The sequence below is a fragment of the Leopardus geoffroyi genome, chromosome C2 (assembly GCF_018350155.1).
Source record: "Leopardus geoffroyi isolate Oge1 chromosome C2, O.geoffroyi_Oge1_pat1.0, whole genome shotgun sequence".
Lineage (NCBI taxonomy): Eukaryota > Metazoa > Chordata > Mammalia > Carnivora > Felidae > Leopardus > Leopardus geoffroyi.
In genome coordinates, this window is record NC_059333.1 from 151,795,196 (window position 1) to 151,821,364 (window position 26,169).

At 51.3% G+C, this 26,169-nt stretch overlaps 1 protein-coding gene and 1 long non-coding RNA gene across 4 annotated transcripts; both read left to right on the top strand.

Annotated features, from left to right (window-relative positions):
- The first annotated feature begins 423 nt into the window (after positions 1-423).
- On the top strand, positions 424-15,054 carry CX3CR1 (C-X3-C motif chemokine receptor 1). 3 transcript variants are annotated; one of them, XM_045436494.1, is made up of 2 exons: positions 424-689; positions 12,381-15,054. In XM_045436494.1, the coding sequence occupies exons 1-2, from the start codon at positions 444-446 to the stop codon at positions 13,458-13,460; spliced, it is 1,326 nt and encodes a 441-aa protein (XP_045292450.1). In that variant the 5' UTR covers positions 424-443; the 3' UTR covers positions 13,461-15,054. The 3 variants fall into 3 exon arrangements, with proteins under 3 accessions (XP_045292450.1, XP_045292452.1, XP_045292453.1); XM_045436496.1 differs by lacking the exon at positions 424-689 and adding an exon at positions 1,022-1,142; XM_045436497.1 differs by lacking the exon at positions 424-689 and adding an exon at positions 1,304-1,452.
- Positions 15,055-16,777: 1,723 nt separating this feature from the next.
- Positions 16,778-24,228, top strand: LOC123575789. The gene is made up of 3 exons (XR_006700998.1): positions 16,778-17,309; positions 22,555-23,164; positions 23,282-24,228. It is a non-coding gene; the product is annotated as an uncharacterized LOC123575789 (long non-coding RNA).
- The last annotated feature ends 1,941 nt before the right edge of the window (positions 24,229-26,169 follow it).

The window sequence follows — 26,169 nt, forward strand, 5'->3', positions numbered from 1 at the left end:
GGAGGCCGGGTGGGGAGCGCACAGCACAGCCCTGCCCGCAGAAAGACACAGCTCCGACGGCCACAGCAGTGCAGGGGCACAGGCTGCAGGATGGGCCGTGAGGAGCCAGGCAGGCCTCGGAGGAGTCCCCTGATCCTTTAATAAACGTGGCCCACAGGTGCCAGACCCCAGCCAGGCCCCAGGGGAGGGAGGGATCGGCAGTAGAATTTGCCTGGTAGGTGAGCCAGGCAGGTGGGTCCGGGCAGGCACCGGCTTCGAGCCAGGGCAGGCAGCGGGAGAGTAGCCCCGAGAGTCAGGCCCAGCTGTTCCCCGTCCGGCGGAACGGGGCGGGCTGTGGGAGACGGTGGGGACAGAGCCTGCCCCGGTTTGTGGGTGAAGCTTGTGCCCGGCACACATGTGCCTCCGGCTTGACGGGAGGACCTAGGGACGCCCTGAGTGCCTTGATGGAGGGAGGCGAGGGGAAAATAAATCAGAAGCCCCTACCAAGTGCCAGGCACTCACTAAGTGCCTTTTGTGCCAATGCGTCTCAGAAGCCACTCACTTGCCAATCTCCTAAGAATTTCATCAAAATACAGCCTGATTCAGTGGCGGGGCCTGAGGTGCCACATGTCTGTAAGCTCCCGGCGCCTGGGGCCTCGCTTTGGAGAGAGAAGCTGTACTTTGTTTCATCCACACCCCAGGGCAGCCGGGTGAGTACCGTGGGCTATCTTTTCACACGCAAGGAAACTGAGGCACAGTGGCTTTTGGTGGCTCACGAGACCTACACTGTTTCCTGTCCTCCCCACCACAATGGGGGCAAATAACACAGCCCCCACCCCGTCACGTCCTCCAGTCCCCTGCTTTGTGTGTCCCCCCAGACTCAGTCCCCCAGGTTTGTGAATTCAGACCCTCCTGCCATCAGCTGGCCTCCAGCCTGGAGCTTCTGAGCTCGGCTGCGGCGGCGGTATCTAAAGAAACCAGGCAGGCCTTGGAGTGAACCTCACAGGAAACCAGAGACTATTGGCTAACTTTGCAAATAAAGATGCCCTCGGGGAGGGGGGGGGGTGGGAAGGGAAATACTCCGTGACAGACAGACAGAGGGACGGGGTGGCTGATTGTCACAATTGCCAAGTCCAGAAGTTCCCTTCCCAGGCCCAGCCCAGGTAGGAAACAGGGAACTGGCCAGCACCTGTGGGCTCGTGGGGTGGGGCACGGTGGTCAGAGGTCACCGTGGGTTACAGATGCTGGTTTTCGCTTGATGTGCTAAGAGGGACCACTTTCCGGAAGATGTTGCTGCCGAAGGGCCAAGGGGCTTGAGGGGTGGCGGGCAGCGTGTGATCAGACCATTTGGGACGCGCTCAACGCGGGGTGCGAATGCAAGCATCAGCACTTACATGCCAGGGGACGAGTAGACATTCCCTGAAAACAAATGGCATCTGGATGAGAGTGAGGAATTATTAGGCGCCTTTTAAGGTAAACAGTAACGAAGTTGTTATTTTGTATAAAAAGAGTTCTTATTCTTTTAGGGACTCATACTTACCTGTTTATGGGTGAAATGCTATGATGCCTGGATCTGTTTTTAATTAATGTAGTAGGGTATGAAGTAGGATTACATGGGACAGTGACCATGAGTTGCTAATTGAAGCTACGTGATGAGCCTGGGGGCTCTCTCTGCCTTTATGTAGGTTAGAAAATTTTGTAATAAAAAATGTTTAATGTAGAATCTGCATTTTAGTTTTTATTTATTTTTTTAATTTTTTTTCAATGTTTATTTATTTTTAGAGAGAGACAGAGCGCAAGCGGAGGGATGGGGGGCATAGAGAGAGGGAGACACAGAATCCGAAGCAGGCTCCGGGCCCTGAGCTGTCAGCACAGAACCCGATGCGGGGCTCGAACTCATGAGCCATGAGCTCATGACCTGAGCCCGAGTCAGATGCTTAACCGACTGAGCCACCTTGCATTTTAAATGTAAATATAACTATGCTTAATACGGACATAAGAATATGCATGGACATTGGATGGGAAAGGGCAAAAACCTAGCTGTGGTTGAGTCCGGGAAGTTGGATTGTGGAAAGTTTGGTTCTGTCTTGTTTTTCCTTTTCTTCCCGTGCTTTTTCGGTGCCTCCTACGTTTTTTTATAAAGCGCACCACTGCATTTCCAGCGACAACCATTTTAATGAATAAATCGCTGACACAAATTCGATGTTCAATGCTGTTGTAATCACTCTGAGGACACGGCCTCAGAAGGTTCGTGCCGTGGGAAAACCGTCTCAGAAATTATGAGCGGACACACACATGGGTGCAAGAGAGGAGGAAACACGTTGAGGTCCGGTTGACGACGGGCCGGACCCGTCACTTCTCATTACTTGACCTTTATCTCACAGGTTCTGTAGTCTGCGCTCTGTAGGTTGACAGCCAAGCTCAGAGAAAGGCCAGGGAGCTTTAGGATTTCCCCTCCTCCAGAAAAGTTCATTTTCTTTTTCAAATGCGTTAACGTTTATTTGTGTGTTCAGAGAGACAGAGAGTGCGCGAATGAGCAGGGGAGGGGCAGAAAGCGAGGGAGAGAGACCAGAGTCCAAGCAGGCTCTGCACTGCCAGCACGGGAGCCCCACCAAGGCCTCGAACCCACAAACTCGGAGAGCATGACCTGAGCCGAAGTCAAGAGTCTGACGCTTAATGGACTCAGCTGCGCAGGCGCCCCCTTTTACCAAGTACTTTCTTCTCGTTTTAAAATTTTATTTATTTTTGAGAGAGAGAGAGGGCACGTGCGCAAGCAGGGGAAGGGCAGAGAGAGAGGCCAGACAGAGGATCCCAAGCGGGCTCTGCGCTGACAGCAGACAGCGGGGGCTCAAACTCACGAACCGCGAGGTCATGACCTGAGCCGAAGTCAGACGCTCGAGCGGCTGAGCCACCCAGGCGCCCCCTCAAAAGCTTTACACAGAAAACTCAAGGTAGAAAACAACTTGACCCCAAAAGAAAGAAGAAGATTCGATTGTGTGAGAAGCAGGCGACAAAGCTCCCTGGGGAAGCTTCTGCGGGGCAGGTCAGCCCATGCCCGGGGTTGCCTGGGAGGGGACTGGGCCCTGTAAGAGGACGCAGGCAGGAACTGGGCTGCTGGGCCTCGGGCACCGCTGTTTGTCTGCCTGTCTGTCTGCATGTCCGTCTGTGTGTATGCACGCAAGTATGGTCCCGCGTCTTCTGCCTGCCTCTCTGCTTGGCTTCATTTTCACGCAGGGAATCAGGGCAGGACGTGGCTCTTGCCCGCCCGCCAGGGAAGGGGGCACCGACAGTGTGTCAGCCACACGCCCAGCCATACCCTAGCCGGGCTCCACGGCCGTCACTCTCTGCGTCACAGTGGGTAGGGGAGGCAGTTGGGCTTTGGAAGCCCTGACTCTGCACCTGACCTTGCTAAGCCTCGAGTCCTGCTTTAAAATGAATACCAGCCGTGAGCTGAGAATCGCTGAAGGCGAGTGACGGGTGGAGGTCGAATGTCTGTCTCCAGGGCAAGGCATATCCAGTTCTGGCCACACCGTCTGGCCCGTATTTGGCGCTCAAGAAACAATATGGGTTGTCATTGTGGGAAGCCGCGGATCGGAAAGTTTGTGCGCCTTAAGACCACTAACCACGTTCAAATGCGGTTACGAGGGGCCGGGAGGAGGACGTATGCCAGAGCCCATCAGGTCAGAACCAGCATCCACCCCCCAGCCCATCCTCCCCCAGGTGACACCTCATCGCGCACCCCCGCCCCCCTCCCGCCCCGGGCTGGGTTGTAGAAAGGCAGCAGTATTGGGGAGGGCCCCACACCAGAGACCCTGGCCTCAGAGACCGTCCATCTCAGGGTCTGGGCCATTCAGCTACCCCCTCCCCAGCTCAACCTCTGACCTGGAACAGAGGCCTCGGCTACCCGTTTTGTTCCGGCTCAAATATTTCCCGCTGAAGGTGTTCAGAGCCAGACAGGGAGGCGGACTCCTGCTGTCCGACAATGGGTCACAGTGACGAAGAGGCACAGCCACGGTGGCACAGGCCAGGTCTCCGCTGCCTTTTCCGGGAACTTGCTCTCGTTCCCAGCAGCACAGTCCAGGGATTCCAAGGGCTTGCAACACGGGCTCTGCCCAGGAGGGCCAATGCTGGCGCTTCCGGCCGCGTCGTGATCCCGCCCGCCCTCCCTAGGGGCTCAAAAACGCGCTGGCTGCCGCGGGCTGGAATTCTCTCGGCCCTGCAGCCACACCTCCTCCTCCGGTCTGGCCAAAGAGCAACTATTTCGGATTATGAACCTTTGTAGGGAAGGAAACCTAGCTCGCGTCTCTTTAAATATTTTTCTAAAGTATTTTTGCAGGCCCTCTTTGTCCTTTTCCTTAAACCTAAGTTCCACGTCAAATACAGCACGCTCAAAGAACAGTGTGCGGGCTCACGACTTACAGATCAATCTCGCACCCAACCAGCAGCCAGGCAGCAGGAGAGACCCAGGCGGGCCCCCACCCAGCGGCCCCCCTCACTTCCCTTCCTGACTGCCACCCTGCCCTCCCCGAAATCCCCACAACCCTGATCGTGATGGCCATTGCTCCCTCACTCGTCCTTAGGGCTTGACCCATCTAGATATGCATCCCTGCACAATATGCATTGCCGTTGCCCGCTCCTGACCTTTATATGCACGGATTCACACGGTCGGTCTGCTCTGGAGTCTGCATTTTTAAAATGCATCCGTGCCGTGGGAGATGTGGATGAACGCGCGCAAATGTTCGCGGTGGCGTTGTCCACAGAGACCTCGCCCTGCAAGCCAGCCAGGAGTACGACGGTGAGGTAGATAATCGTGGACCGCTCGCACACTGCCTGCCTATACAGCAATGGCAATGAGCGGGCTTGACCCTAGGGAACATGCCTACGCTCAGTGCCTTCGGCTTCAGCGCCCGCCCCCCCACACCCGCCCCTGCTCCCCACCTCCACCTTCGTTTACCTGGAAGATTGCCCCGGCTTCAAGACTCAGCTGAAATGATCCAGTCCCTGGGTCTCCCCCTAGCTTTTCCTCTGATAGTCTGCTACTGAGCAGTAACCACAATTCCCAGAGACTGTATCTTAGCCACGTTTCCCTCCATAGAATTTAGCACAGCACCTACTGTTGGGGAAGTCAAATAAAAACTAAGATCTCCAACCCAGAAAAAACCTCTCACAGAGATAACAGGGAAAACACGGTTACTGTTAAACAGACAGGCCACCAGAATGTGATGGGCATCGCGGACAATCCGCTGAGAGACGGCAGAGATGGGGGGAGATGGAATCTCACCCTTTCGTAGGGCCCAGCGGTTAGGATCCCTGCCGTGAGAGAGCACACCTAGTTCTCAGCCACACACTGTCATCCTAACTCTACCGTGATAACTGAAGGGACCGTCTGTGATAGCTGGCTGGCTTCTTCCAGAGAAGAAATAGACTCCTATCTTTAAGACGGGAGGATTTTTGCAATTTGAAGCAGAAGGGCACCCACCCAAGTTAGGCTCCTACCCTTCCAGAGAAACAGGGAGACACAGGTGCTAATTCTTGATGTTTATATTTCCTTTTTTTTTTTTAAGTTTATTTATTTTGAGAGAGACAGAGACGGCGCGAGCGGGGGAGGGGCAGAGCGAGGGAGAGAGAGAGGCCCAAGCAGGCTTCGTGCTGTCAGCGCGGGGCCAGAGGCGGGGCTTGAACCCGTGGAACCACGAGATCATGACCTGGGCCGAAACTAGGAGTCAGGGCTCTACAGACTGAGCCACCCAGGTGCCCCTTGATGTTTATATTTCAAAGAAAGGAGCCCCAGGCCCCTGAGAAAGATTCCTGGGACATAAAGCAGACAAAAGACATGATCACATTCCCAAAAGGACGCTTGTCGTCATTTCAAAGAGAGGAGAAAACACTCCAGTGATGAGTTCCCTTTTGTTTTGTTTTTCTTTTTAATGTTTTTTTGTGTTTTATTTTATATTTGAGAGAGATAGCGAGCATGAGCAGGGCAGGGGCAGAGAGACAGAAACGGAATCCGAAGCAGGCCCCAGGCTCCGAGCTGTCAGCACAGAACCTGACTCGGGGCTCAAACTCACGATCGGTGAGATCATGACCTGAGCCCAAGGCAGACGCCTCACCGACTGAGCCCCCCAGGCGCCCCCAGCGACGAATTTCCTAAAGCAAATGCCCTAGGAATGAGGAGGCAGAGGACAATCTCTTCCCTTATTTTCAGCAGGGAGAATTAAGCCTCTTATTTTGAATGGTTATTTGTCCTTACAAAGATACATAATTAGCTTAGTTAATAATTTATTTAAAAGCCATCTCTTCCTCAATTGCCAGAAAAAAAGCCCTAAAACATTTCCTTTCAGAATTTCACAGTTTGGCAGGGACGGATAAATACCACAATGTGCTCGGAAGACGAAAGGAGAGGGCGGTGTGTCCAACCCAGAGCAAAAGCAGCTTTCGGAAAGGGGTGGCTCACCCAGGAGGCTCTCGCCTCCGGTCTGGCTTTCTCCTGTTGCTGCTTCTGGCTTGGCGTGTTTGGCCCATGCCAGCGCTGGAGGGCGGGTAAGGCCCTGTGGTCGCAGGTAGATTGGTTGCCGAGGTGTAGACAGCCGCTCCGTTTACTTGCACGGGGGACGGGCTGCGAGGTGCAGATGTGCCCTTCTAGCCCCTTGGCGTGCAGTTCAAGGCCCTTCCACCTGCCCCTCTTTTGCCCTCTCATCCTTACCTCTCCCTGCACCCCCCGGGGTGTCTCTTACAAAATCAGCTGTCCTGGTAAGTGGGAAAACCGTCAGGACCTGGGAAAACCCTGTGCCCAAGCGGCCAGGGGTGTGGGCTTGGGGGCCACACTGGAAACCTTCCTCTGTAGGCCAAGGTGAAGACTTGTCAGGGCTGAAATCGGCTGATCCAGCTCTCTGCCTCCAGATGAAACCTCATCTGAACTCGGGCAGGCTGTGAGCCCAGAAGCGTCATGTTCCCTGGGCAGGCCACTGAAGAGTCACTTCTCGTGACACTGAGCCGTGCTTTTACCGCCCCAGGACGCATGTCGTGCTTAAAGACTATTTCCTTCTGTTCGGTCCCTGTCGAAAAATTAAAACACGCCAGAAGATCTGGTGTTGCGCTTTGTGAACGACATCCGTGTCCCCGTGTGTTTGAAGGCAGGAAATGAGCTGAGCCTCCAGCCTTCAGCCTCTTCTTCTCCAGAGAAAAGGACTCCAAATTTCCTTGCCACCATTGATGAGAGCTACATTCGGGGGTCTGGCCGTGAGGACTCTCTAGTTGTGGCTGGAGAGGAAATGTCCCCGCCTTCTTCATTTCCTGACTGCCTGCCTTTTGCCTGACGGTCAGACTACCGGGTTCTGAGTCCCGAGGGGAGAGACCCAGGGAAAGTGTTCAGGCTCGCATCGTGGACCATCTTCTCTGGCGGGGGAGGGAGGGGGCTGTGACTACTATTTCTCGTTCCAACTCTAGAGAAGTGGTCCACAATAGCCTGCACACTCCTCCTCCAAGAGGGGAAGCCTGGGGGCGAGGCGGGAGCATGGCTCTGTGGAGAGATACACCTGGTTCTGCTGTTCCCTGGACAAGCTTCCCCGATCTCCCGGAGCCTCTGCTGGCTCATTTGTACGGGAGGGACAACCATCGCATGCGGGCCTGTAGACAGAATCGAAGAGGGGCTTGTGTATGGAGTGTGCTAGTCCGTGGGCACCGAAGAAGGGCAGCCTCCTCTCCTTCCACAGCGGGCTCTCCGAGGATAACTTCAGGCTCTGGAACATTCTCAGGCTCAATGGCATCCCCACAAAGAACGATGGGGTCAGGGCTCTAGCAATCTGTACTTTCCTCTAATTCCCTTTGGTTCAAAAGAACAAAAATGATGGGGCACCTGGGTGGCTCAGTCGGTTAAGCGTCCCGCTTCGACTCGGGTCATGGTCTCACGGTCCGCGGGCTCGAACCCCGAGTCGGGCTCTGTGCTGACAGCGCAGGGCCTGGAGCCTGCTTCCCATTCTGTGTCTCCCTCTCTGTCTGCCCCTCCCCAGCTCTCACTATCTCTCTCTCTCTCAAAAAAGTAAACAAACATTAAAAAAGAAAATTAAACCACAATTTTATCGGCATTTAGACAGAGCCTCTAACCCGGTCTTCACTCAGGGGCCTAAAGAGCCATCAGCGGAGACCCCAGAGGGAAAACCACCAACTGGCCAAGGAACGTCAAACACAAGAAGACGCACAGGATCCAGCAGGCAGTAAGCAGGATGTGAAGGCAAAAGATGGGGGAAGCGGCCCGAAAAGGATGTGGGACTGAAGAGGAAAGTGGACTTGGGCCACTTAAATGAAAAGGGAAGTAGAGAACAGGGAAGCTGATTGGAAACACTGGGTAAATGATGACCCCAAAAAAGTTAAAAAATAAATGAGCAGGCCTGAGAAAAGGAAGTGGGCCAGAGTTGGAGGGGGGGTGGGGGCGGGCAGCAGGGCAGGATCGGAGAGGGAGTGAGTTTATACTTGGGTGGGAAACGCATGTGCGCTCAAAGCTCTGCTTCTGGGTTCAGCACAGACTCTTGCAGCTGGACGGCATGTAGCAAAACCTTGACTTACGGGAAGAGAGGGCGAGGAGGCCTGAGAACGGCCGGGAGGGGTTGTGTGCTTGCTGGCCACAGCCCTCAGTGGGTGCTTCACCCCAACACCTATCCTTCCTCTCGCACCCCCATCTGTATGACACCCGGCTGATGAGGCCCCGCAGAGAAAGCTTATCTGCTTGGATCCCTCACTCGGTTCCTGGTGGCCTCGGGGGCCTGGAAAGCCCGTGTCCGGCCCATCAGACCCCCGGCGGCCCTTCAACCTGCCCCGGAGACCACCCTCGAGGACTGTCCCCAGCTTTAAGCTCATCTCCCAGTCCTGGGACATCTCAGAAGCTCCAGGAATTAGAGGATCCACCTTTCCCAAAAAGTTCCCTCCCTTGATAAGGCTACCAAATTCAGAGGAGCATTCAACGCACGAGGCACCCACTAAGCGCTCAGGGTTCAAGCAAGGGCCGCTGGCCTGGGATCAGGAAAGACGCTTGTGTGCCCTGTTGGCACGTCTGGGAACCAGACAATTAAAAGGCCACCGTCATTACCAGTCCCACAGGGCAATTTGGAATGAAGGTCTAGGATACAATACTTGTATTCCTACAAGTATTCCTGCGTCGTTGGCTCTGTGCCAGGCCCCTCCCTCTGTTGAACACTGGTCCACAGAGCTGAAGGAGACACCGGTCCTCGCTCAGGAACTCCCAGTCTCGGGCAGAACAGACAGACAGGCTGGCCGCATGTGAGCCCCCACTGCAGCCGTGCCACAGGCCAGCTGTGCGGCCTTGAGCAAGTTACTTGCCTTCTCTGAGTACATCTACTTGTCCATAGAGATCGTTATCCTTTTACGTGTCGGCTCCCGTTTGTTGAGCATGAACCACAGGCTACCATATTAGACCGTCTGCTCACTTATTTCATTTTCCATGTAACTCGTATTTTTGTTCATTTTTAAAATGTCAAGTGAATTAAATGAAAATTCCCCCCCGCCCCCACAGGTAATATGTGTTTAGCAATGAGCCTGAGAACTGATAAAAATTCAGTAAAGGTTTGTTTACTCTCCCCTTTGCCCTCTCCCCCCAGAAAATCTGAAAAGAAAATACCTGTTATTTCAGGGGAAAAAAAATAAAAAGAACTTTACAGATGGGATATCCACAACGCCTAGTGGGAGTGAACAGCACAACAGTTCACGGGAGACCCGGATGGTTGCAGAGGTCCAAAGTGCTTCTGTTTCCTCACCAAATGCATCTATTTGAGTGCCTGCTGTATGCAACACACTGTGCCGGGCGCAATCCTCAGAATGGCACTGTGGGCAGACGTGACAATGAGTCCCAGTCTTCAGATGAGGGACGTCAGACTCAGAGGTTCCAAGTTCACCCGAGGTCACTTGGCCAGAGGGCAGACGCGAGATTCAGCCAAGGGAGAGCCCGAGCCTGCCCACCTCCCCGCTGTCCCTCCTCAGTGACCCAGGGACTCCTGCTCGATTTAGAGGAGATCCCTGTGGGTAGGGCACAGTGCCAAGGGCGGAAATTAAGCCTATTTCACGCAGATTTGGCAAAACCAAGCCAACCCACCAGCACAGTTTCTGGGCTGCAGGCCCCAGCACAGGCACGAAGAGATGCCACCAGTCTCATTGTCCTTGGCCTCCTGTCTTCACCAGCTCCTTTCCCTGGGGGAGAAGGGGGAAGGGAGAGGGTCGTAGCTCCAGGATCCCTGACTTACGACCACTGAGGGCTTGACTCATTCGCTCCTACACGGCTGCGCGTCTGGAAAGACGTTCAGCAAGCCACCTGCACGCAGGCAGGAATTTCCCCGTCTCCCCATATCTCCGCTCGAGCCGTTTCAACCGGACATTTGTGTAGCTCACAAAGGGTAGCATCTCAGCCATTTTCTGTGGTTGAACTTAAACATTATATTTGTTTAAGTTTATTTATTTTGAGAGAGCAAGAGAGCACACGCAGGAGGGGCAGAGACAGAGGGAGAGAGACAATCCCCAGCGGGCTCTGTGCTGACAGCGTGGGGCGCGATCCCACAAACCCATGAGCCCATGACCTGAGTCGAAATCAAGATTCAGACGCTCACGGCGCCTGGGTGGCCCAGTCGGTTGGGAGTCTGACTCTTGGTTCCAGCTCAGGTCATGATCTTGCAGTCCCTGAGTTCGAGCCTCACACCAGGCTCTGCGCTGACAGTACAGAGCCTGCTTGGGATTCTCTCTCCCTTTCTCTTTGCCTCTCCGGTGCTCGCTCACTCACGCTCCCTCTCAAAATAAATGAATACAAACTTTAAAAAAAGAGAGAGAGATGCTCGACTGACTGAGCCGCCCGATCACTGCTAAATTGAAACGTTATTGATGAAGGTCACAGCCAGAGATTTGTCTCTGAGAAAAGGGTATTGGCTGCTGAAAGCCAGGAACGCATACACTCTCCCTGGAGATGCCGGGAACGCCAGCCCAGGCTGAGAGGGCCCAGGGCAGAAAGGCTTAACCCCCTTCGTCCCAGAAGAATCTGGATAAGATGCAGAGATGGGCCAGAACCCAAAGCGGAGGCTGCGAGGGCGGGCCCTCACTTTGAAAGAGACACGGTCTGGGCAAAACCAGTGTGAAAAGGAGGCAGCAGGGTGTGGACACTCCCTTGGTTAAAAAGTGCGAACTTTGCTTTTGGTTGTGGTGGGGAGGGAGGCAGTGACAACCAGGAGGCGTGCTATGAACATGCTTAGGGTTTCTCAGGGGCCCGTCTGTGGCATCACAAGGAAGAGGAGGAGGCCTCCGAGGGCCAGGGGGAAAGGGGAGCCCTTGCAGCCTCTGGAGTGAAGAACAAGCGAGCCCTGGCTAGGGAGGAGGGGGGGGAATGCGAAGTGTGACTTCCCAACCCGTGCAGAAACGTCTTCCCCTTCGATTTTTGTTCTGAAGGAAGCGGGGCTTAAGAATCATGGGGAAGACCAGGCCAAAGTGAGGGCGGGGCTGGTAATTATGGGGTGAATTCACCCCCCGGGCCCAGCACAGCAGGCTACTGGAGCACGGTCCCCCAGACGGGCTCCGCACCCCTTTCATGACCCTGTGATGGCAGTGGTGACACCCTCCTCGCTTGACCTTGAGGGGTGGCCGTCTGTGGCTGTCTGCTTAGAACTAAGGCATTTCCGACTTTTGGTGCTAACCCCAGAAAAGTCCTGGGCAAACGGAGACGAGGTGGTCACTCTAGAGTGTATGACTCTGTCTTATCCCTTCAGGAAGAGAAGGACCTGTTGGTTCCAAAAGGAAGGGGAAGAGAAAGGGATCTCAAAAACAAAGATGAGGGGCTCTGCGTACAGGTCTGCTTGAGGCTCTGGAGAGTATCTGAGACCTCTCTCTTCAGTCTTGGCTTCCTAGGGGCCAAATTGGGGTCCAGAGGGTGGAGGGGTGGGGATAAGGAAGGGAGCGGAGAATCGCTTCGGGGAAGTTTGGACTACAAGTGTGAATTACGGCTGCACCCCCACCATCCTACGCCCTGTTCGCCACACCCATAGTCCTCTCTCCCACTATTGACACCCTGGTCAACCTTTTGGGTAGGCGTTTGAAGATCCAAGAGGAAAAGATCTGCCTCAAGCTTTAAAAGGTCTAGATTCAAATGTTAGCTGAGCCGTTCACCGCACAGCTCTGAACAAGTCCCTGAACCTCTCAGAGACCTGACTTCCTCTTCTGTCAGGGGAATTCTTTATGGCCTCCGTCGGGAGTCTGTCCGCCTTGGGGATTAAACAAGATGAGGTGTGACACTGGGAAGTGTATCAGGCGCCCGGCGGATACTTGTTTCTTTCAGCCTGCCCATGTGTGGGGCCAGCTAGAATCCCCACCGTTTCTCTGAGAACTAATACTGTTATTTGTTTTCCTCTCTGATCCAGGCCATCGCCATGCCCACCCACTCCCCCAAATCAACTTTGGAATACTTTGAGTATGATGAGTCAGCCGAAGCCTGTGATATGGGGGACGTTGTGGCCTTCGGGACCGTCTTCCTGTCCGTCCTTTACTCCCTTGTTTTTGCCTTTGGCCTGGTGGGAAATTTGCTGGTAGTGTTTGCCCTCACCAACAGCCGGAAGCCCAAGAGTATCACCGACATTTACCTCCTGAACCTGGCCTTGTCGGATCTGCTCTTTGTAGCCACGTTGCCTTTCTGGACTCACTACCTGATGAGCGAGCAAGGCCTTCACAACGCCGTGTGCAAACTGTCTACTGCCTTCTTCTTCATCGGCTTTTTTGGAGGCATATTCTTCATCACTATCATCAGCATCGACAGGTACCGGGCCATTGTCCTGGCCGCCAACTCCATGAACAGCCGGACCGTGCAGCATGGCGTCACCATCAGCCTGGGCGTCTGGGCGGCAGCCATCTTGGTGGCAGCACCTCAGTTCATGTTCACAAAACAAAAAGAAAACGAGTGCCTTGGTGACTACCCTGAGGTCCTGCAGGACCTCTGGCCCGTTCTCCGCAACGTGGAGGCAAATTTGCTTGGTTTCCTGTTCCCCCTGCTCGTCATGAGCTACTGTTACTTCAGAATCATGCGGACGCTGTTTTCCTGCAAGAACCACAAGAAAGCCAAAGCCATCAAGCTCATCTTCCTGGTGGTCGTCGTGTTCTTTCTCTTCTGGACACCCTACAACATCATGATTTTTTTAGAGACGCTTAATCTCTATGACTTCTTTCCCAATTGTGACACGAAGAAGGATCTGAGGTTGGCCCTCAGTGTGACTGAGACAATTGCATTCACCCACTGTTGCCTCAACCCCTTTATCTATGCGTTTGCTGGAGAGAAGTTCAGAAGATACCTTTACTACCTGTACAGGAAATGCCTGGCCGTCCTGTGTGGCCGTCCTGTCCACGTCGGTTTCTCCCCATCTGAATCACAAACGAGCAAGCGGGAAAGCATTCTGAGCAGTAATTTTACTCACCACACCAGTGATGGAGACGCGTCCATCCTTCTCTGAGGGGATCCCCAAAGCCTTGCCCCTCTAGAGAGCCCGGAGTTCCCAAGCCTGCCACTGAATAACGAAGACAGATTTTTTTGTTTGTTTGTTTCTTACATGCAAGCCATGACGGACCGAATCCTCCAAAACAACCCTGAAGCGTTTCTGAGCGCCGTGCCCAAAATTTGAGGGATAAGGGGTAGGCACGTCTCTAACTGCAAATGTCAGAGCTTTCTGTTCACAAAGGACAAAAATTCAACTCGCGGTAGCTTAGCTAAAGAGGAGGCGGGGAGTATTATTCACATGGTAGCGTGAGCAAGAGAGTGGCTGAGCCCTCAGAGTATGTAGAAACTAGGGCTTGAGTCCACCTAGAATTTTCCTCTCTAGGGCTCTCAAATCTCTGAGTGGTGACAGAGCTCCCAGACACAGCTTAGCCAACAGAGTGGGACTGAGGTTAAAATTCCCAGGGAAGGGCTCTCATTGGCCGAGTTTGAATCAGATGCCCCTCCCTGGACCAGGTTGTGGTTTTCACGCAGGGGAGAATAGATAAGATGGAGGCATCCATTCCAATCTCATGGTTAGAGGTGCAGGAAGACATATGTCCAAGAAGCCGGGGGCAGGAGGGGGGGGTGCTATTTTGACCCAATAGAACAAGAGCTGCCCACCTACCTTCCCATGTATCTGGCCCAGCCTCCTCACCGATCACACCAGCCAGCACGCACTGCCAGCCTGCTCTTCCTTAAACCCTTCTCTATCATGCGTCCAGACCCGCGAAGGCAGTCCAGTGCCCCCTGCATCCAGTCCGAGACACTCCATCATGTGGTCCCACCAACAGGTCCTCCATTTCGTCCCCTTCCCCAAAGAATCCAGCCTCTCGGCCAACCGGATCTCTTCCATCACGCATCATCACCTGCTCCTGGGTGCAGGGAGATGAAGAGAAGGGACCCTGACCCAAACTGACAAGGGATGGTTTCCAATCCCACCTTCGTCACTCGCCAGCGGGGTAGCTCGGGGCCAGCCCAGCTTCAGCTTCCTTATCTGTAGAATGGAAACCATGGTACTTTTCTCGTAGGGAGCCTCCTTCCCGGCATGAGAAACCAGCCACCGGCCCTGGCAGGTGCCACCCCTCTTCTCTGGTTTCCAGACCTCGGCTTTCCCCCCACCTGGTGCAGCGCTTACACGGCAAACCTGCCTTGAATATCCCTTTCCAGTGGCCTCGCGGCAAACCCCTGCCCATCCCGAGAGAGCCCCCATCCTTCATGCCAACTTGGAGAGCCAAGGTCACAGACACTTTCACGTGTTTAGAGTTGAAAGCATCACGTGCAGACCCTTTTGTAATCTATTTGTCTCTTAACATCAGACCCCAAACGGTTCTCGGTTTCTATGTAGTTTTGTACCGTTTGCTTTAGAAGGCTCTGCCAGGCTGTGCACTGGTCGAAGGCAACTGACTCATCTCTGTATTTCTGACACATCCTTGGGAGTCATCATGTTGGTTCAGTCGGTGATAGAATGAATCGTGTCACAGCAAGATCACGTCTCCTGCTTTGCTCACCATTGTCCTGTTGATAAACATTCCGCTTGTTGCCAGTATTTAGCAAATATATATTTCACAGCACCTTGGTCCGCGTCATTTCCTTTCTCCTCTTCAGTTATTTCCTTTGGATGGATTCCTCCATCATGGGGATAACTGGGTCGAAGGGCACAGCAAGGTTTTGGCTTTTTTTTTTTTTCTTTTTAATTTATTTTTTTAAGGTTTTGGCTTTTGACCCATAACACGGGAAATCGGTTTATTACAAAATCTTAATGGAGCATATATGGCACGCAACATGTAAGCTCGGATCCTGAGCGGCCCCAAAGGTAAGTGAGACCAGGCCGCTGCCCTTCGTGATTTAACATTCAAGTGCAGAACAGAGAAGTGAACAAGAAAAAACACTTTGCATGAATTGGTAACACGAGAGCCGTCTGACCCGAGTCTTTAAGGGTGAGGAGCTCTCCAGGCGACGGAGGGGATGGCATTCTAGGCTCAGTGAATGGCATATGGAAAGGAGGTGTGTGAGGGCATGGGGATCTTCACATGAGAAAAACATGTGAATTTCGAAAGGCATTCGGAGCAGAGTGGGTGGGGAGAGTCTTGTGGAACATTGGCTCAAACAACTAACAAGAGGGCGTATTCTCCCCAGGCTGCCCACAAGTTTTCTCTACTATTACTTGAACCTCATTGCAACCTTCGGGTCATAAAACTTTCAATGAAACTTTAACTCGTTTCTGGACTCCCACGAAAAGAGGGAAACATTCTTCTGGCTTGAGAAGTAAAAGTGGAGAGACAAACACTTTCATGTCTAAATGAACATCCAATTAGTATCCTAAGAAACGGTCGCTCATCCATTTTGCTGAATAAGACAGAACAGGGAGAAAATAGGGAAGTTCACTGAAAACCCTAAATAGCAATGATGTTGGTGTCTAAATAAAGGAAGGCACATTTGAAAAAGACAGTTGGCCCTAACAGCACAGCTGCGGCAAACCCACGACTGCTTCTGAGCTCTGGGCTTCCCCAAAGTGGAGGGAAATGGTGGACCCCAAAGGCAGAGAGACATCTGTGACTGAGTCCCAACGTATTAACTCTGTCACCTTGGGCAAGTTACTTGACATCTCTGAGGCTCAGCTTCCTCATCTGAAAGAGAAGAATAAAAGTGGGGCTCACCTCCTCGGATTTTCATGAGGATTTCGTAGGATTGCCTCCACAACGCACACAGTGCGAGCCTAGCAGAGCAAACTCAAATAAATGGTGGTGACTATTGTTATTTTTTACCTTCTTCTTATTATTAGATTGAACTTTTCCCAGTGAAGAAACTCATGCTATCTTGTCCGTGCCCCCTTGCTCTCCTGAGTCCCAGAATCACAGAATTTTGGGTGCAGGTAAGGGGCAGGAGACCCAGAGAGGGCCAGGGGCTGGTCCCAGAGGTAGATCTCTTGAATCCAAGTCTATGGATTTTTTTCCCCATCTCAATAACACTACGGACCAATCCTATGATAACTGTAGTTAACAATACTGTGTTGCATATTTGAAAGTTGCTACGAGAGATTTAGTTGCTAATAAGATTTTTAAAGTTCTTGGGGCGCCTGGGTGGCGCAGTCGGTTAAGCGTCCGACTTCAGCCGGTCACGATCTCGCGGTCCGGGAGTTCGAGCCCCACGTCGGGTTCTGGGCTGATGGCTCAGAGCCTGGAGCCTGTTTCCGATTCTGTGTCTCCCTCTCTCTCTGCCCCTCCCCCGTTCATGCTCTGTCTCTCTCTGTCCCAGAAATAAATAAACGTTGAAAAAAAAAAATTTAAAGTTCTGATCACACGCACAACATAATAACTGTGTGAGGTGATAAATGTCTTCACTAACTTTATTGTGGTAATCACTCTGGAACATATTCGTGTATAAAATCACTATTTTGCACACCTTAAACTTACAGAATGTCATCTATCAATTATACCTCAATAAAGCTGGAAAAAGATACAGACCAACCCTGCCTCCAAGAGCAGAGAACACAGGTGGGCATGCAAAAGAAAAAAAAAAGAAAAATCCAGAAGGAAGGTCTACAGGTGGATGACTGAGGCAGGGAGGGGAGATCTGCCCTCCAGGATGCCGAGTTTAACAGAATCAACCCACTCACAATGACCGGTGCAGCCTGGGTGGGGCAGCTTTTGGTGACAGCTGTTCTGTGACATCAGTATCTCTAATGACAATGGTCACCAGACAGAGGCTTATCAGCCAGGATCCCGAGGGGCGAATCTAACAGCAGAATCTGGGTGGTAGACAGAGCCTCCGCTGAGAAGGGCCACTGTCCAGGGATGGCAATCCGCTGTGTCTGCGGTATATACAGGTCAGGTGAGCTTCCCATCGTCTCTCTCTGAGAGTCTACCCCTGAGCACCCAGGGAGAGAATTCACCTCTGGCCCTGCGAGGCCAACAACTGCACACGGGGACATGGCAACTTGACTGAGAGGTCCACCTTGGGAACCACCTGATCCCTAGATGATGTCTCATTAATGCCCTCCAAGTTAGGGTAGTCTATCCCAACTGAGAAGTTAGCTTTCTTCTCCGCCCACACCCCACTCCCTTGGCCCACAGGGAGCACTTTGGTTTCAACATGACTTGTAATGTCGTTTGCTTGACTAGCTAAGTTGGCAACCCTTTGGTGGGCCACCCGCAAGTGGTATTATGGGAGAGCGGGTGACAAAAGTAGGTCTTAGCAAACGTGGACATACCCAGTTTCTCTTCAAGACACCCTCCATCCATAGGAGGGCCAAGTCGTTTTCACAAGGATACGGGTGCCACATTTCCATTTCTGTTGAATAAGACAGCTGTTAGGCAACAGCCACAGTTGTTCCTCCACAGACACACCCAGACGCTCGAGAAACCACAAAACATGCTCAGCAGGAAAAGTACTCTTTGACTCCGTATTTCCTCCTTTATTTAGGTAGGAACAAAAATACATTTTAATTTGCATGTGAGTACTCGGTTTTAAGAGTGTTCCATTTTCAATGTGTTTGTTTTATATTCTTTATGACTTTTCTCTGGACGTAAAAGAAATGCCTGGTCACAGAAAATACAAAACAATAAATGAACAAAAAGTTAGAATTACACAATATTTGCGGGGCGCCTGGGTGGCTCAGTCGGTTAAGCATCCGACCTCGGCTCAGGTCAAGATCTCACGGTTCGTGAGTTCAAGCCCCAAGTCGATCTCTGTGCTGACAGCTCAGAGCCTGGAGCCTGCTTCCGATTCTGTGTGTCCCTCTCTCTCTGTTCCTCCCCCACTTGCACTCTGTCTCTCTCTCTCTCTCTCTCTGAAAAGTAAATAAAGATTAAAATAAATTTTTTTAAGAATTACACAATATTTCATCTAAGAACTGTTTAACCCAGACATGGTTTTCTGCCATGTTATTCTCTGCAGATATACATTTAAGAAAAGATTTGAGATCATAACATACATAGAGTTTATCTTACATTTTTCATTTAACATTATAGCTAAACATTTTCCCATGTATTAAACTCAAACATGGTTTTCAGTGATTACACATGAGTCCATTCAGACTTTAGCCAAGCCCCTACCCATGGACATAGAGGCAACATCCAATTTTCATTATTATGTACAACACTGTGCTAAACATAAATCTTTGTGCGTATGTTTGTATAAGAGGAATTATTGGATCAACGGACTAAAGCGTCTGTGGGTCTTTTGCTAGCTACTGCAACACTGCTTTTCAGAATGATGACACCATGTAGCTAATGCTCCAAGAACCCTGCTCCCTGACTTTTTAATGTTTATTTATTATTGAAAGACAGAGAGAGACAGAGCGTGAGCAGGGGAGGGGCAGAGAGAGAGGGAGACACGGAATCCGAAACAGGCTCCAGGCTCTGAGCTGTCGGCACAGAGCCCGACGGGGTGGGAGTCGAACTCACAGACCGCAAGATCGTGAGCTGAGCCAAAGTCGGACGCTCAACCGACTGAGCCCCCCAGGCGCCCCTCCCTGACTCCTTAGTGCACCCCCCCACCTTCCCAAGCTTTGGGGTCGGGACATTACAGGCTTTTGTTATTTTATAAAATACTAGCTACTGACTTCAAAAATCAGAGAAAGAGAGAGAAAAAAAAAGACCTCCATTTCTGGGGTGCCTGGGTGGCTCAGTTGGTTAAGTGGCCAACTTCAGCTCAGGTCATGATCTCACTGTTCATGGGTTCAAGCCCTGCATCGGGCTCTGTGCTGTCAGCTCAGAGCCTGGAGTCTGCTTCAGATTCTGTGTCTCCCTCTCTCTGCCCCTCCCCTGCTCATTCTCTCTCTCTCTCTCTCTTTCTCTCTCAAAAATAAATTTAAAATATTTTTTTAAATTAAAAAAAAGACTTTGGGGCACCTGGGTGGCTCAGTCAGTTAAGTGTTCAACTTCAGCTCAGGTCATGATCTCACGGTTTGTGGGTTTGAGCCCCACGTGGGGCTCTGTGCTGTTGACCGCTCAGAGCCTGGAGCCTGCTTCCGAAACTGGGTCTCCTCTGCCTCTCTCTGTCCCTCCCCTACTTGCACTCTGTTTTGCTCTCTCTCAAAAATAATAAAAATAAACATTAAAAAAAAGTACTGCCATTCCTGAGAGAAGGTAATAAGACTGTTATTTAGGAGAGAGAAAAGGAAAAAGAGACCAGGGGGGGTTTATTTTTATTTGTTACTTTTTAAGTTGATTTATTTTGAGGGAGAGAAAACGCATGCCCATGAGCAGGGAAAGGGGCAGAGAGAGAGGGGTGGGGGAGAGAACCCCAAGCAGGCTCCAGGCTGTCAGCACAGAGCCCAAGGTGGAGCTCGATCTCGCAACACAGTTTTGAGACAGAGAGACAGAGCGAGCATGCACATGAGTGTGGGAGGAGCAGAGAGAGAGGGAGAGAGAATCCCAAGCAGGCTCCACACTGTAGGTGCAGAGCCTCACTCAGGGCTCGATCCCACGAACTGTGAGATCGTGAGCTGAACCGAAATCAAGAGTAGGACGTTCAACCGACTGAGTCCCCCAGGCGCCCCCGAAAGAGTCAGGTCTGTCCAAGGTAAACAATCTGCAAAAGGCAACCGAAGGGAGAATTTATTCCAGGTTTAGCCTAGTTGGTGGCAGGGAAGTCTATTTTCAACGCATCCCCTGCCATTTTGGATAGACTTCAGAGTAGCTGTCTCAGTGTCAGGGAGAGCTCGTTAACCTGCAAAAGGAGAAAAGGAAAAAAACAAAAACAAAACCAAAAAACAAAGCACCCACAACTTTATTTCCATCTCTAGTAAATTCTCTCCAGGATGCATTTCGCAAACTGTGTCTACCTTATCCAGCAGTGAATTTCTTAGAAATCCAAGCCGTAGTGGCTTTCAGATGCCCTAGACCTTGGGCTTCTGCCAGCAGGTGCAATGCTCAAGTCAGCCAGGGAAATCCATCGATGCCAACTCCAAGAACCCTCTGGTGAATCCGGGTAGCCCTCTTTGGGGGCTGGAGGATGCCCAGCTGGGAAGCTGGGAAGCCCGGTACCAAAAAGGCTGATTTACATCTTTATCGGGAAGGGAAAAGTGCCCACTTCAAGGCACCTTATTTCACTGAGAAGTAGAGGGAAGCGGAAAAGAATTCCCACAGGCTCCCCAAACCACACCCCCCTCCTGCCTACATGCAGCCGTTTCCCACTTGCGTTTCTTCCTCTCCGGGCTCCGTGGAAGGATTTTCTCTGCGCTGGCCTAAAGCCAAACCCTCCGCTTGTGCACGAGATCCGTTCCCTCCTACCTCCTCAAGGGTTGGATTTCTGCTTCCTTCCCTGCCGCGGGATTCCCAGTGAGCAGAGGCACAGGCCAGAATGCCTCGCATTTTTAGACCCTCCTCTGGACTCCGTTTCCTCCCCACTTCTGTTCTTATTCTGATCTCTTCTCCATTTAGAGACACCCAAGGGGCATCTCCAGCCCCTGGGCCCCCAGCCTGCCTTGTGCTTCTTCCCCGTCACTCACCCAGACACTCCTGGCAAAGTCCTGGATGCTGTCCGCGTGGCTGGGTCAGCGGGTCCACGATCGGGCCCACCCCACTGACCTATCGGTAGAATTTACACAGCTCAGCCCTCCCTCCTCCTTGAAGCACCCTTTCCATTTGGTCCGGGAGATGCCACTCTCTCTGCTGCTTATCCCTCACGGGCTGCCCTTCCAGTCTTCCTCTCTGGTTCCTTTCTGCCTCCCTGACCTCCAAGCATCAAGGGCGTTGAGATGACTTCTATCTACGCTCGCTCCCCCGGAGAGCTCAGCCAGCTGCAAAGCTGTAACCACCTTCTCTCTGCACTGACAACATCCAGATGGTTTTCTCCGGCCCAGACTGCTCTGAAGTCCAGACGTGTATGTTCAGTTCCCTGACCACGTCCCCCAGATAGACAACAAGCGTCTCCTGGCACTCATCACAGGACGCTGCAGTCTTCACTGGCTCTGTAGACAAGTCCATCCTTCCGGTTGCTCTGGCCAAAAACCTTGGCATTCTCCTGGACGCCCCTCTTTCCCTGAGCCTCCATTCCCAACACACCAGAAGATTCCAGCCCGCACTTTTTTTTTTTTTTTTTTTCAAATCGATTCTGTATCAGATTTTCTGCCACTGCCCCCATCATCCCACATGCCACCGTCTCTCCCCTAGATGACTCCACAGGCTCCCCTGTCTCTGCTCCCACTCCACAGTTCATTCTCTGCCCTGGCCCCGGGAGTCATCTTAATGTTTCAGTCGGATCACATCACTCCTCTACTCGACGTCACCCAACGGCTCCCTCCTCCCCTAGGATGAACCCAAACCCTCTTCTGAGATCTAGGAGACCCTGCAGGACCTAGCCCTAGCCTCCTTTCCAGTCTCGTAGCCCAAGACTTTCCTCCCACACTCTGTTGAGTCACACGGGCCCCCGAAGCTCTTCCGGAAACAGGCAGAGCTCTTCCCTACCACAGGCCATTTGCACTTGCCCCTTTCTCTGCCTGGGAGACTCTTCTGGGGGGAGCCGGTGGGTAGCCTCTTTTATCAGATCTGTGCAGGGCTCACTGCCTGGCTTCACTCAGCCTCTGCTTCGGTATCACCTCCACAGAGAGGCCTCCACAAATCTCCCCATTTAAAACAGAGCCGCACATGCATTTTCACACTATCCCTATTCCTGAATTTCTTTGTTTTCTTACCCTTATCTCTTCCTGACACTATATTAGATATTTGCCTATTTCTTCTTTTTTTTTTTCTTCAAATTTTATTTATTTTTAAGACAGGGAGTGCAGGGACACCTGGGTGGTTCAGTCGGTTAAGCATCCGACTTCAGCTCAGGTCATGATCTCACAGTCCGTGAGTTCGAGCCCCGCGTCGGGCTCTGTGCTGACAGCTCAGAGCCTGGGCCCTGCTTCTCATTCTGTGTCTCCCTCTCTCTCTGCCCCTCTCCAACTCATGCTCTGTGTCTCTCTCTCAAAAATAAATAAACATTAAAAAAAGAATTGAAGAGCTTGTTACGGAGGAAATAGAATCATCTTTTGTCTGTCACTGATGTCACAAATATTGCTCCCCGATGTCACCTACTATATTTCTACTTCAAACGTCAAAACTCACAGTGGTTTCTCTTTTCAGGTGACCCTGCCTTGTAGTTGATGGCGATCCCTCCCCCCATTCTGTCAAGGCTGTGTTGAGTCCTGCTTCGTCTGTGGTGGTATTTGGCATCTTGACCTCTTCCTATGCATTCGGTCGCATTTTAACGGAATATTTCAAGGGGCCGCCCCAGAAGCTGCTAGCCAGACGCCACTGAACCCTAAAATGACTCTCGGCTACAGCATGGTTCTCGTGGTTATTAATGTAAGTTGATCAGAGGCCGCAGAAATGACGCCGCATTAATTCATCGCTACTCAAAGCATGGGCGGATACACGCAGGCTGGGGAATGACGGGCATGGGACGTCGACTCCAGTTCTTTGGAGTATTTATCACACTTGGTTTGGTTACTTCCTAAGGGCATCCAGGTATTTGACTTGAAGAGGCACGAACCAGTGAAATGGCAGCAGAATCTCACGGGAGGGAGGATTTTTGAAAATGCTCTGTGTAGGGATGGTGCAATTCCAACAGTGAAGACTTGAGACTATGTCTGAAATCTTCTGTACCTTTACTGGCCACAGAGGACAGCGAGAGCGCCTTGTGCAGACCCTAAATATATTGTCAGAGCAACCCGAGGAGATATAAGGAGCCCAGGTAATCAACCTTAGTCTTCCAGAAAGTTCTAATCCACTCACCCTGATCACTTCTGGCCACTCCCAGGCTAAGGCAATACCCGCCCCACAGACTCTCTCCTCTTTCCATGTGTTCCAGATGTACTGGCCCCAGGACCAGCATCTCTGCTCCACAGAGCCTTCGGTGAGTTCAGACGGACCCCAGGGCCATCTTGCTACTCTCTTGTCCGTGAGGATCTACCCTCATCCCTCCCGATGAGCCTGGACTTGGAAGTTAAGCATCACTGCTCGGACAGTGTCGGGCTTTGGAAGTTACTTAACTGCCTTGGGTCTGAGTTTACTCATCAGAACAACGGGATGTTGATGCTATATTTGGAGGAGAAAACGAGAGATCACGGCGCAAGCAGCTTGTGTTAGCCCCTATCCCTTTTCCTCTGTCTGCTGCCCCAGAGGGCACAGTCCAGCCATCTTTACCTCAGGCCCTAATGGCCTTAATTCCAGTGTCTAAGAACCTTCCATGGGCATCTCAGGTGTCTTCCCTCTTCGGGAGCAAAGCGGGGGTGAAGATGTGCAGCCTGGGACCTCATATATACAGGTATCCCAAGTAACCGATGGTGCTATCCCAAAATGCCTGAGCTGCATACGCAGATTTGGACCCACCACGGGTCCCAAGCAGGACCCGAAGTTTTGCCTGCATTTTCATGAGCACAATTTTGCTTTCAATTTTGAATATGAAGGGTGGAGATACAAGAGGTGTTACTCTGGTCTGTAGTCAACCCGAGTGGGCCCTTGGAAACATGCGCCTTCTGTGTTTACTGACATCTGCTGGGTAAAGTCAGCAGCTGCTGTTTAGAATGTGCAAGATACTGATAAAGTAGTAAAGATTCACTGGGGGTAATATTATTGGGGGGAAAATAGTCATTCTCCGATTACAAAATGGACAGAGGACCCGAACAGACATTTTTCCAAAGAAGACCTACGGATGGCCAACACGAAAAGGCGCTCAACGCCACTCGTCATCAGGAAAATGCGAATCAAACGACTCTGCCGCATCACACCTATTTGAACAGCTAGTCTCAAAAGATAAGAGGTAAGTGTTAGCAAGGAGGTGGGGAAAAGGAAACCCTTCCGTGTGCACTGTTGGTGGGAATGCAAATCAGTGCAGTCACTATGGAGGACAGTATGCAAGTTCGACCGAAAAAATCAAGAAGAACTACCATGTGATCCAGCGACCCCACTTCTGGGTATTCACCTGAAGGAAATGAAATCACTCTCTTAATTAGATATCTGCACCTTCATGTTTACTGCAGCATTACTCACAGTAGCCAAGATATGGAAACAACCTAAGTATCCATTGATGGATGAATGGATTAAAAAAGATGATGTAGATGATGGATAGATAGATGATAGATAGATGATAGATAGATAGATAATAGATAGATAAATAATAGATGATAGATAAATGATAGATAGATAATAGATGATAGATAGATGATAGATAAATGATAGATAGATAGATAATAGATGATAGATAGATGATAGATAAATAGATAGATAGGTAGATAGATAGATGATAGATGGTAGATAGATAGACGATAGATAGGTAGATAGATAGATAGATAGATAGATAGATAGATAGATAATAGATGATAGATAGATAGATGATAGATAGATTCAATGGAATATTATCCAACCATAAAAAAGAAGGGAATCCAGACATCTGAGACGCTATGGATAAAACTTGAGGTCATTATGCTAAATGAAACCAGTCAGACAAAGACCAGTGTTGTGCGATCTCAGTTCTGTATGAAATCTAAAACAGTCAGACTCATAGAAACAGAGAGTAGAATGATTGCCAGAGGCTGGGGGGTGCAGGGAATGGAGAGATACTGGTAAAAGAATACAAACTCCCAGTTAACAAGACGAAGAAGTTGAGGATCCAATGAGCAGCATGGCAACTATAGTTCCCAATACCGTGTTGGACTTTGCCAAGAGAGGTGATCTTCAATGTTCTCAACAAACACAGAGAAAGGTAATTATGTGTGGCGATGGATGTGTTAACTAAAGTTACCGTGATAGTCAACTTGCAACATGTATGTGGGTCAAATCATCAGGCTGTGCTCCTAAATGTGTACATTGTTACGTGTAAATTATATTTCCAGAGAGCTGGGGGTGGGGGGGGGGAGACAAATAGTGACTAAGTTTCCCCTGATAAAATCTTACCATTTGAGCAGGAGGCAACTTGAAGTTACAGGAGTTAGCTATAGTTAGCCCACTGAGATTTGTGAGCAGTATTTAAATATAACTAAAGAAGAAGGCACTTCTATAATTATGATTCATTTTTAAGGATGGATCATTTGCATGAGCCAAATTTATTTCCCAAATCAACACCCACAACTTGCTCCTTCTTTTTCCTAGTAACAGGATGATAAAGAAGGAGGGTGTGGGGCACCTGGCTGGCTCAGTCGGCCACGATCTCCCGGTCTGTGAGTTCGAGGCCAGGGTCGGGCTCTGTGCTGACAGCTCGGAGCCTGGAGCCTGCTTGGGATTCTGGGCCTCCCTCTGTGCCTGCCCCTCCCCACTTGCACTCTGTGTCTCTCTTTCAAAACCAAATAAACATTTTTAAAAAAGGAAGGAAGGGATAAGGCGAACATGACCTGGGTAATGTTGTTACAGTGCTGTATCCACTTTGGGCTGCCCTAGTGCGGAAGTCACAGAACCTCCCGCTGTATCCCTGGGTTTCTCTGCTGCTTACAGCTCTGTGCAATCCTACCTAGTAGCTACCCTTCCCTTCATCCCCTCTCTCCATGCACATGCCCACCAGACAGCCTCCTTCCCCTCTCCACGCCAGCCACCGAGCCATCCAAGAGGACCGTCTCCCCTTCCGGTGGGTCTTAGCCCTCAGGTCAAACTCACATCCTCGCTTCTCTGGGCCACCCCGTGGGCCCAGAGTTCACTCCGCTGCTTCTGTGCCCCAGCCCAGCATGGGGTGTGCAGGTGATGGCCCCGTCTGCCTAGATCTGATCC

What these genes read in the sequence shown, in the direction of transcription:
- CX3CR1 (XM_045436494.1), top strand. Translation starts at nt 444, where the DNA reads ATGGAGGGAGGCGAGGGGAAAATAAATCAGAAGCCCCTACCAAGTGCC. An exon ending in CCACACCCCAGGGCAGCCGG is followed by an intron (nt 690 to 12,380) that starts GTGAGTACCGTG and finishes TCTCTGATCCAG; the next exon opens with GCCATCGCCATGCCCACCCA.